Genomic DNA, 12,498 nt, shown 5'->3' on the forward strand with positions numbered 1-12,498 from the left:
CACCCATCCAAATCTCACTCATGGAGCTAACTCTAAGGAACTTACGTACACATGAATCTACATAAAGGCCCTGGGAATGAGAAGACTCTTTTGGAGGCAGCTGACTTCCACTTTATCTTGGGGTTCTGAGATGCACATATATCTGAGGTACTCAAAGACTGACTATAAGTAGTTCTGGCTATTTTTGCTCCAATAGTTTTAAAAATCCCTTTAAATTACTTTAAATTTAATACAGTCAAATAAATATTCAGAAAGCAGTTAATGAATGCGGTGACAGAAGGAAACATACACTGTGTGCACAATTAATGAGCATGTACTAGACTCATGAAAGACACATGGGACTATAATGTGGTGGACTTTGGTGTATGCACCAAAAATTTACATGCTCATAGTTTTGTGACATACCCTGCCAAGATGTGTTAATGAAAGTTACAGCATAGAAGATCTGTGACAAAAGATGTTTCAAGGATATATCAAAAATGCATTGAGCTGGACGCATGCTGACCCACCTTGAACACTCCAGGAAGAAATGAAATTAAAGTGCTGTAAATCAAAGCACATAACTCCCATTAGTGCCAAAGAGTATGTTGAGGAAGGCATGTAAAGATGAAAAAGTAATTTTCAGTAAACACAGTTTTGATGATAAGTGTCTTTCAGCCAAGCTGCTTGAATGTGTCTATAACCCTCAACATCTGTAAAACACGCTCACAGGGTCTGCAAGTCACTTGGGGTACATTTTTAGTGCAGTAAGTGGATATACAGCCAGAGAGTTCGCATGAATATTAATGAGCCTCTTGCAACTAAATCTCTGCACACCAGACTCAATATTTACCCTGTCTATGAATTCTTAGAGGTTTTAATTTAAACTACATTTATTTATTGCCAACACCTAATATTTTTCAACTTGCAGAACCTCAGCAAGGGCTTGCACCGTGTGGAAAAATATTAATGCTATTTATATTAATGCATAGTTAATGGAAGAATCTGAATCCCTCAAATAATAACTTTTACTGAACAGGCAATGCTATTAGCACTTCATATTTCAAAGTCATCAGGGTGTATATATATATATATATATATAGTGTAAAAAAAGCCACTGCAGTGCAGTGGTTGTGGCAGCACACCTGAACTCTGAGTGCTGGATTCTACATTTAGTGATTGTTGACTCCTTGTGCAATTTCAAACAAGTTACTTGACCACTCTTGGTTTAGCATTTTTGAGTGACTAGTTGAGGTAGTCATTTGTGGCACTGTGGTGTCTACCTTTAAGAGGATTTCAGTTGCAACTTGTGTTTGTAATATCATTGACATTTCAAGATACAGGGATGAAAGTTGCTAAAAAGAGACAAATCACTCTTCTTGTTTCAAGTAACTGCAGTTAAGTACTTTTTCTACAGTCAGTTAATATTTTTCTCACATTTTTTTCTTCCCTTTGCCTCTCTACTCCCACTCTGGGGTTCACAGGCACAGCACTAGTTGTCCAGTGGGACCATGTACATCTGCAGGATAATTACAACCTGGGCAGTTTCACTTTTCAGGCCACCCTTCTCAATGATGGGCGTATCATTTTCGGCTACAAAGAAGTAAGTTGGGTCTGCAAATTGTCATTTAATTAGACAAATTACTTTATACTTGCCAGGAATTTCCCTACATTCTTGGGGGGGATATTTGAAAGCTCAGCTATATAAAATAATTTCATTATATTTCTTATGAAGTCACTATTTTGCTGAAAATTACGTTTTATTGAAAAAGTGATATTCATGTGGTGGACTTGAAAACCATCAACATGGCTCAAATGAGCTACTCCTGGTTTTCAAATGACCATCTTTGGGTGTATTTATGTGTTCATTGTTTAGTAAATTCTTGATTGTTCAGTAAATTCCTCGTGGATTTTGAAAGGTAGATTCTAATTTGCTCAATTAGTTAACCTAATTTGGTCCTGTTTGAAAATAGTCCATAATCAATGGTCAGTATTAAAAGGTCACCTTTTCCCTACAGCTATCATTTCTTGGTAACTGACGTATTTCAAAGTTCATGTATTTCAAATAAGAAATAACTAGTTTGTATCTCTAGCTTTGTGAGGTTCTCCATCTATTCAGTGATAACACTTGTTAGATAGAGGCCGTTTGGTTTGCCTTCATAGCACCAATATGTTGTTGTCTTGGCTGGGCTCTTCTGCTTTTTCTAGTGTTGTAGAATTTCGATTGCTACTTTAGATTTTTTTTTCTTGCTGTTATTGCTAGAGTCCTGGAGGCATAGCCTAGAGGCTATACCTCCAGTTGAATTTCATGCAAACAAGAATCATAAAATAGATAATCTCAAGTCTCTAGGGGCAAAGAACAATTTCTTTCTTTTTTTGGTTATTTTAATCTTGTTTTATCATGCGAAATGTGAATTTCTCTTCAAGAGGTACATCGTTCTGTTAATCCTCCTTATATTAAAAAATTGTAATCAGTGGTATGACTGATTGTCCAGACTTGGCGAAATCTGGGTTGTTGTCTCTCTCTGCTACAGACCAGTTGTAAGTGTTCAGGCTCATTTTTCATGCCTGTGTTGAAGCCATGCACCTGAATGAAGCAGAAATAATAGTACTTCTCTCCCCTTCATTAGAAAGCTAGTGAGGGTTATTCGACTCGCAGCAGTCATATATTCACTAAGATAGATATCTTTGCACCTTGCAAACAGGATTATTTGCAAGGATACTCTTACTGGATTATTTCTGTAGACACAAAAAACTTCTGATATGCCCACGTACCTGGCTTTCCTTATCTTATAAACGACATGCAAGTCTGCTTTGGCTCTGTTTCTGAATGTTATGTACAGGTTAGTAGTCTTAATCTATGGAAATGGGAGTTTATTTGCATTTTGACTCCAGTTTCATGAAAGCTTTGCTCTGCTTAGCCCAATGGAGCCTGTGCTTGACCAAAGGAGTGTGATTCAAAGCTTTGTTTATCTCCTGTTGTTGAAACCTTTTCAAAGAAAAAGCAACCTTTTTGAAGACTGTAGAAAAGTTTCTGCCTTCAAGACCCAGAGGAGTGGGAAGGGACGCTACTTCAATTTGTAATTTTAAGATAAATTTGGCAAGAATTATAAATGCATTCTGACTTTAAAATGGTGACATTTTCAGGTGACTACTATTCTGAGTTATGAGATGCTCTGCCCTGTCTGTTACTGTCCAGCCCTGTGCAAAATGAATATAATATGGGTGATAGAAGCAGTTGCTCTAAATTGATAGTATCTTGCATTCATTTTGCATGAATGTAAACCATGATGCAGAATGCCAGGCAGTGGAAATCTTTATTCATTTAGGAAGACAGGAGGAAATGGGCCACCTTATTAATGACATGTGGTTCCCTAGAATTGCATGCAACTATGTCCTTTAACCTGTGGATAAACAAGTTTTATGCTACGATAACTCATCGTAGGCTGCTTGCTCTCACTGCACCACTGGGAGCTTCCTCCAGAACCACAGTGCTTTTGTGGGGCAGTTATTAACCTTCTATTCATTAATCCTGAGATAGAAAGAATTGGAATTTACAAATAGGATAATTCACATTTTTTCCACTACTGAATCTTTCAAATCCCCTGTCATGTGTTATTCTTGTCCTGAATGGAGTTACCAAACATCGCTTTAGAACTGTTGCACATAGTTAAGGAAAGAGACTTTGAAAAGTGATAATAGTAACATAGCAGTGTTCTGTAAATCTTTTGACAAAAGATTCTTGTAAAATATTAGAATGTTACAACTAGTGTATTCCATTGGTAATGGCTTGGGGAATAATGGATTTGGAGGCTGAGATTTCCAGAAGACTACACTCTTTATTTGCAGCATGTCTTACTCCATTAAAACTACCTCAACTTCTCACCTAAATGATGAAAATTGAACAAAATTTCCAGTCAATGATCAGACACAAGTTGTCTGAAAATAAAAACTGAGACACTTGTAAACTTAAACTTGACTGTAGTGCTTATAAGTCATGCTAGGAATTGATTTACTTTCTGGTGCTGAATCCATTGCTTTCTGAGGAATTCCTTCCTTCTGGGACCATTTCTTTTGTTGGTGAGTCGTGTTGTCAAGAACCCCATTAACTCAAGTAAGATTACTTGTGTGAGTGCTCACTAGCCTGAGTAAAAGTTGCACAATGAGATTCCTACTGTCTTTTTGGTGCCATTTTATTTTATCATCAGAGTTCATAAAAAATGACAGTAATGTATAGCAAATCTGCAAGGTCTTTATTGCATTGTCATTGAAAGTCTCCAAGCTGTAATTCCATGTAAGAAATGCAGCAGAGAGGTTGCGAGTAACTTTGTAAAGCATCCCACAGGGACTCTGTATTAGTGACACCAGCAGTTTATCTTGAAGAATCCACTTTTAAAATAACTTTGGTTACAACATTTAAGGGAGCTACAAATAGGGTCTTTTATGTCTAAAGCAATTCATGTGAATTTTACCTTTTATTTCCTATTTATTCAAACCATTTTCATATCCTTCCTGCTCCCTCATCACGTTTGCTACCTCATAAACCTGGTGTTGACCACCAAGGCAGGATCTTGGCTGGGGTTTGCTGAGTATCAGAGGAGCTGTTCTGAGCAATCTTCTGTGTTCTCTTGTTTGCCCAGTAGGAAGCAGTCTACAAAGCACACTTGTTATCCAAAATCCAGAATAAATTCTGAAAAAAATAAAAATTTAGAAAAGGAGCTGATCCACCAGGATAGTAAAATCTGGAGACATCGGAACATCTTTCAGAAGAGTTAATGAGGAAGGAGCTATACAGACAAGTGTTCAAAATGTAATAACCATTTGGAAGATAGCAAGGTCCTACAGCAAGTCAGATATTTGTTTCTTTACCAATCTAGTTTGTTTACAGTGCATACACCTTCCAATTTAAATATCACTTTGCTTACACCAACTTTTAGTGTTCTGGGAAATAGTCAATATGTCAGGAAACATACTGAAAAAGAGGAAATCCTCTCAGAAGGATGGAGCCAGTCTCTTCTCAGTAGTGCCCAGTGATAGGACAAGGGGCAATGGGCATAAACTGCAGCACAGGAAGTTCCACCTCAACATGAGGAAAACTTCTTTACTGTGTGGGTGGTGGAGCACTGGAACAGGCTGCCCAGAGAGGTTGTGGAGTCTCCTTCTCTGAAGACCTTCAAAACCCGACTAGACGCGTTCCTGTGCAACCTGCCCTAGGTGATCCTGCCTTGGCAGGGGGGTTGGACCAGATGATCTTCAGAGGTCGCTTGCAACCCCTACCATTCTGTGATTCTGTGAAACGTCAGCTGGCAGGAAAATTTTACTGGTGCACCTCTACTAGGTATGCAGTACATTACAGTGCAAACTAGACAACAGAATATAATAATAAAGTTTTCTGCAAAGACATACTTTTTAATGTATTAGTAGTGAATACTCAATTCTTATTTTTCTACTATATGAAGTTCTAAATTTCAACTATATGAAGTTCTAAATTTCACAGAACTTCAATTCTCAAGAGCTTTACTTCTTTTCAAACAAAATAACTATTCTATACAGTCTTTTCCTGTCAGTGCTTATAGATAATGTTCCTTAGTGTAACATTTGGCTTCTTTTTCTGTCTGTGATTAATACCAGACAAGTTAGGCAAAGATACCAAGGGCTTTGTTAATGGTTTAGGATATTTTTCTTAATTTCATTGACTTGAAGGCTTCCTTTGTTTATTTAAATAGTAACAACTCTCTATTTATGTAGTCATCCAGGAACCATTATTAAAGTTTAAATGCTTGTTCAAATTGCCTGATATGTGAAGTTGGAAAATAATTCTGAAAGAGATTTCTAGCAGAATTTGTTTCTACTGTGAAAAGAGGCAGAACTGAGTGGAACTGATTAAGTACTAGCAGTTAGATAAAATTGATGCTTCTGCTATGCATGATGGAAAATACTCTGTTTTCAGTAACAAGACTACAAACCCTGTGATTGTTTCCTGAAAACTAAAAAAAAAAAACCCAACAGTCTTCATGGATATTCTGCCTACATTAATACATTCCTGACATTTCTTTGCCTCTGTTATTAATATAAAAATACTAACATGGAAACAATATTTTGATTTTGTGACGTGATCAGTTTATGCAACTTAAAATTCCCGATTAAGTTTCCTGCAGTTTGGCCTGTAGAGTAATTAATAACTATTTAGGAAACTGGCAATGAAAACCCTATATAAGTACTATTGTGTTCCTAATTATTATTTTGCAGCATACTCTAGCTCTTTTCTTTCAGTCAGTTTTGAACTGTAGTTTTTCAAGAGCAGAAAAGAGTTTTCCTGGGTCGTGGATTCCCTTCTACTTTGACTGCATTGCTGTCTGTATGCCTAATTTTGACACAGGCTGTACCTCAGTGTGAAGAGCTGGCTATACTAACTTAATTTATTATTTCCTCACCTTACAAAAACACTTCGCTGTTTCTAAAATACATATCCAAAATTTCAGCTGCTTCTTAAAGCTGCCAGTCTGTTAGACTGGACCCTACTACAGCGTTCATACTACTTTTAGAAAATGATTCTGCAAGTTCTTCATTCTTGCTAGAATGCCCAGCAAAACACAGTGGACACCTGCAGGATTTTTGGCAAATCAGTAGATCTGAAATATTTCTGCTCCAAAATTTTCTAATTTCTGATGAAGTTTTTGTTTGTATTTTCTGTTCAACTTGGCTACTGTGTCCTATTTTAGTACCAGATATCGCTGATTCAGTCATAACTTTTATTAAATAGTGAAACTGAAAGTGAATTTCAAGCTCTGAACAAAGTTGTACTGAAAATAAATTTATAAAACAAACAAACAAACAAACAAACAACTTGTGGCATTTGTAATGTGAGAATCCATCACTCCTTCCTGGAAAAAAAAAAAAAAAGAGAAATTAGTTTGCTGTTAGCATAATTTTTGAGGGAAAGATTCAAAATGTTCAATTACTCACAAATTCAGAAAAAACATGTGATACCGCACTAGACTTAAAGTTAAGGAGACTACTCAACTTCTCCTGGTTTGCACTCACGTGTAAAAATGAGTATAATTCTTTTCATGTATCAGATGTAATTTGTGCCTTGAGCTGCCAATTTTGCCAGCATATTTTTTTGGTCACACACCTCATAATTCCAATTCCAACTACATTTTGTGTCCATGAAACTGATTTCTTTTTTCAACTGCTGTGTTTCCTCTCTAACTTGGAAGAGAAATAATCATTGCATCCTTCTCATCAGTGCTTTTTCTAACTTGATTTTCAATAGCTTCTTTAGAGTGTCCTCCTCAAAATCTTTTAAGACGGTTTCTTTGATAGTTAATATAAGATTTTCTCTACAGTATGTAGAGAGTATGTATATCTCATACAGTGTGTATGAGACTGTGAATAATTCCCTTGTTTTGTTTATGCTTTCATGCTGGAGAAAGTTTATAGAGTTATTTCTGAACTGAGTCTTTTATTTTGGAGACTTCGAAAATATGGCTTTCAGCCTTCTTATGTCATATTCTCCCATAACTGCATCAGAGCTAAACTGATATAAGCCAAATTTAAACTGATGTATTACTAGTAGTATTTCCAAGCCACTTCTGGTTTTTATGTTGGTTTAACATAGTCCCTTTTGTTATGCCGAAGCAGACCATGTATGCCAGCACCCCTAGATAAACCAGCTAAAACAGTCACTAAATCAAGTAAAAGAAATGGAAATTTATGACAGTTTTATTTCCCAGAACTCACTTTTTCATTTAATAGTCTCAACTTTTCCTAGACAGATACCAGTGTAATTAGGAAAAAGCACAGCTAAATGATACTTTGGGAGCAAGGAGGAGAACAGCTACTAATGCTCAATTCAATTATCAGAAGTCATGCCATTAATTGATTTGTAGACAGTACTGAATCCTTATTCACTGGTTGTGTAGCCAGCTTTTTGCTTTGGCACTTTTCTGCTATGTGAAAAATACTGGCCAACAGTATAATTTTGGTAGTTTTACACAGGTAAAGCCAGAGCAGACTATTAGATTAGCTGAGCTAGCACCTTGTGTTTCACTTTCTTACACTTGATCCAGTTTCATCTGTCTTCAGCCTGGTAATTTCTGATTAACTGAAGGCCAGCTTTGAAAAATAAGATATCTAACTGTGATTTAAAAGCAGCAATGGGTAGAGAATCATAATTTCCCTTGATAGTTTATCCCAGTGGTTAATAACATTCAATCATAGAAACGTGCCTTATTCTACTTTGAAGGTATTTGTCGGCAGCTTCCAGCTTCTGGTTATATCTTTCTATGACAGATGAAAAAACTCTTTATCCCCTGAGTAATTTCTCCCCATGGCAGTACTTGTTTATGGTAATACAGCCAGCTTTCCATTTCCCCTTTGGGAAGCCAAATAAATAGAGCTCTCTAACTCCTCTGTTAATGGCATTTGAGAACTGCAAAAGTTTTATAAATATTTTTATTACTCTTTTAATCTTCCTTCTCTTAAGTTTTCAGCATCTTTTTAAGAAACAGATCCTCCCAAAGTTTGTGTAACCTTTCAGTAATGATCTAATGGGCAGATTCAAGTAAAATGGCCACCCTATTAGGCATTAGGCTATATTCCACTGTTTGTGTAACCAAATATCACATCAAATTAAGTTTTCTTGCTGCAGTGTCCCTTCTGACAGCTGGAATTGTTCATCCACTACAACAATGAGATTCCTTCCAAAACTGCTGCTTTCTACAACATGGCCCTCAAACCTCTACCTTGCAGTCTTTGTTCTCTTGAGTTATAACTTTGCAATTTTTTGCAAGGTCTAACTTTGCTAATTAATCCAGGCATTTCATTATTTTTGCTCTGCCAGTGTCATCTGCAGAACTGGTTGGCAGTAAATTTACATTTCCTTCCCAGTCTTTGATAAAACTTTTGAATAAATACTAGGTCTGATCTCTGAAGAAGGAGGATACACCGTACACACTGTCAGTTTGAGCTGCTTCTTTAGTGATGGCTGTTTGTGATCAGTCAGTCTAGTTAACTATATTAATATTGAATAAATGCTACATGTCCCTAAATCAAACACCTTACAAAATTCTAAAGCTATTACATCTATACAAGTATCAGCCAAAGCCGCAATCTTGCCCAAATAATGAAATCAAACTTGACACCTATTTTCATACAATCATGTTGCCCAGCATCTGCATCTGTTACATAAAGCTGGACTGGTCTATAGCTAAGTCTTCTTATTTCTTCCTCCAGGTGTTGGCAAATGAGCATCTGGCGTTTTCCTCGTTTTCCATGACATTGATAATTTCCCTGCTATTCCGAGACATATTAAAGAAGAATATCATTGGGCCAGAGCTCTCTTCCGATAGTTCTTCAAACCGTTTTCAGTGCAAGTTAATGGAACCATAAGCTTTTAAAATGTTCATCCCAAGCTGAACTTTCACAGTTAGTGTGTTCAATAGCAGAGAAAAGTATCCTTGTCTGATACGAGCACATCATCCCACTTTGTCTTCAACTGGGGGAAATAAATTACTGAAAAATACTGCCCTTTTCTGTGTCATCATTAACAATTGTTCCACCTCTATGTGTTGATGTGAATATTGTTATATAAGCAGCAAAGCAAACTAGAATAAAATAAAAATTAAAAACAGTAATTTCAATCTTCAATAAATCCTTAGTCATATTATGCTATATTGTATAAAATATTTATTTAGGACTTTTAGTTTACACTGGTTAAATGTTCATTATGGCAGTGCTGTTATTTTTAGTCTGAATTTTTTTACTTCAGTATTTCATGCATATCTTCCTCTTTTGTCTTCCAGATTCCTGTTGCTGTGACACAGATAAGTTCGACCAACCACCCAGTGAAAGTGGGACTCTCAGATGCATTTGTGGTCGTGCACAGGATCCAGCAAATTCCCAGTATGTAGTATTGTAGTGGTGCTAATGGTTTGGAGGCTGAGAAATTAGTATAAGCTGATTTCATCAAGAATGATTAGCTGCACAACAAATCACTTAGCTAATTTCAGCTTGTTAGTTCAAGTGTAATTTTATTTGCTTGATAATTCCCAATGTGGCTTTCTCTGTCATTGTTTCTTCTGAGCTGATAAATTAAGTAAATAAAACTAAATGGTCAGCCAAATAATGTAAAATCAAACTGTCAGCCAGCACAGTTTGGTATTCCATAAGTTACTTTGTCTGGAATATGTCTCCATATCCATAGTAGGGAAGAAGCAAACTGTTCAGAAAAATCTTCTGTATCCAAAAAGAGAAAAATATCCAGCCTGGAAGTTTTTGAGACTTTACATTCTGAACTTCAAATTCATATATACATTTTAGTGAGAGAAAAGAAGAGGAGATATAGTTATTTAATAACATCTTGGTCTCACATAGTTGTGACAACAGTAATGCAGGTGACATTTAATTTTCTGTGGCGTTAATTATACTTTGTGTGGCTTGACTGAAAACAAATAGTAGGAAATCAAGTGTGATTTCCTTGATGCTTTGTTTTAACATACTGTGTACAGAACCCTTTGAGGTTGTTTAACCATTAGAGCGTATGCTTGCTTTCCAAGTGTGTTGGTTTTATTTACACATTTGGAGCAAATTTACTAACTTCAATTTTTGATGATCCTCTAATAGCAGGGTGTAGGTGGAAGGAGCTGCACTTGAAGCAGCATCCTAGGACTGAGGCCAGGCATATTGTCCTGAAGTGAACCCTGACAGAGGTGTGGTGCAGATAAAGCTCATAAGGACTGGCCTGGTCCAGCCCATCTTTAAGGCAGTCTGCAGATGGGGCTGACACTGAAGTTGCAGGTACTATTGCCTTTCAGTTCATCCTATCCCCTTATCACATTTAAACAGTCTTTGATATGAGAGAGCATAAAACCTACGTCTTGTATGTCCTGCCATGGGGAAGGTGGAAAATTTCAGTGCCATCTGTTGCGTGTTGTGAACTCAGAGCAGTGTGAAGGAGGTTGGCATGCCCAGATTTCCTTAAGAGATCAGGTGTTGGAAGCAATCTGTTTCTGAAGTATGACAGGTAGTTGTGATGTGCTTATGGTCGCATGGATTGCTTTTGAGTGCTTAGGAACAAATTATTGGCTTGGGGAAGAGTGGCTGGAGAGCTGCCTGGCGGAAAGGGACCTGGGGGTGCTGGTTGACAGCCAGCTGAATATGAGCCGGCAGTGTGCCCAGGTGGCCAAGAAGGCCAACAGCGTCCTGGCCTGTATCAGAAATAGTGTGGCCAGCAGGAGTAGGGAAGTGATCGTGCCCCTGTACTCGGCACTGGTGAGGCCGCACCTCAAATACTGTGTTCAGTTTTGGGCCCCTCACTACAAGAAGGATGCTGAGGTGCTGGAGTGTGTCCAGAGAAGGGCAATGAAGCTGGTGAAGGGTCTGGAGCACAAGTCTTATGAGGAGCGGCTGAGGGAACTGGGGTTGTTCATTCTGGAGAAGAGGAGGCTGAGGGGAGACCTTATCGCTCTCTACAACTACCTGAAAGGGGGTTGTGGCGACATGGGTGTTGGTCTCCCACCTAACTAGTGATAGGACAAGAGGAAATGGCCTCAAGTTGCCCCAGGGGATGTTTAGATTGGATATTAGGAAAAATTTCTTCACCAAGAGAGTGGTCAAGCATTGGAACAGGCTGCCCAGGGAGGTGGTGGAGTCACCATCTCTGGAAGTGTTCAAAAAACGTGTGGATGTGGCGCTTCAGGACATGGTTTAGGGGACATGGTGGCGCTGGATTAATGGTTGGACTTGATGATCTTGAAGGTCCTTTCCAACTTTAATGATTCTGTGATTCTGTGATTCTGTGATTCTATTCTAGGCAAGCGATTTTAGCAATTTGAGTGATGTTTGTAAGTGAATGATCTGAATATTTCTGTGAGTCTTCAGCTCATGAGAGCTCCTAAAATTGATTCAGAAGAAAATTAGGTTGATTGTCTTGTGCAAATGGTTTATGAGAATAGTCACACAGAAATTTAACTTAAGACATGCAAGCCGTATGTAGGTTTTTTGGCATCAGGCCTCCATCATCAAACAACACTAAAGGACTTACTTTAAATTTACATATTTTGTATGTAAAATATATGGTATATGTGAGTCTTTGTTCTAGTTTGAATGTTTCTTTCTGTAGAAATATTTCAGACATGCACCTTATTTTACTACCGATTACCTAATATTGGGTTTGATGAATACACAGTTTACTTACTAGTCTTCTAGTTCTAGTGTTTCTGCAGACCTTTTTGTCACGACACTTTCTGCTAAGTGAAGTGACTCTAATTAACCATAAAATCTGTCTAGTGTTTCATCTTAAACTTACTCTGTTCATTAAGTTACATTAAGGAATGGCAGATAAGAAGAATAGAATGTGGGTAAAGAGTCTAAAACGTGCCACTGCATCAACTAGTTTGACAGCATTATTTCTCTATTACTGTGTGTAATGCACTGCTTTTCTCCTTAATGAATGGTTCTGTGGATGGTGGTAATCCATTATTATTTTTGCTAGTTTGCAGCTTACACAAGAGCTAG

At 37.4% G+C, this 12,498-nt stretch overlaps 1 protein-coding gene across 1 annotated transcript in view; it reads left to right on the top strand.

Moving 5' to 3' along the window:
* Positions 1-12,498, top strand: part of PLXDC2 (plexin domain containing 2) — a gene marked incomplete at both ends in the record, with an annotated part of 276,012 nt that overhangs the window by 203,402 nt on the left and 60,112 nt on the right. The window contains 2 exons of the mRNA XM_082015339.1: positions 1,464-1,582; positions 9,786-9,885. Of these exons, the coding sequence (XP_081871465.1) occupies positions 1,464-1,582; positions 9,786-9,885 (219 nt within the window). The remainder of the gene's footprint in view (positions 1-1,463; positions 1,583-9,785; positions 9,886-12,498) is intronic.

The sequence above is a fragment of the Phaethon aethereus genome (genome assembly GCF_964289735.1).
Source record: "Phaethon aethereus genome assembly, chromosome: 2".
Lineage (NCBI taxonomy): Eukaryota > Metazoa > Chordata > Aves > Phaethontiformes > Phaethontidae > Phaethon > Phaethon aethereus.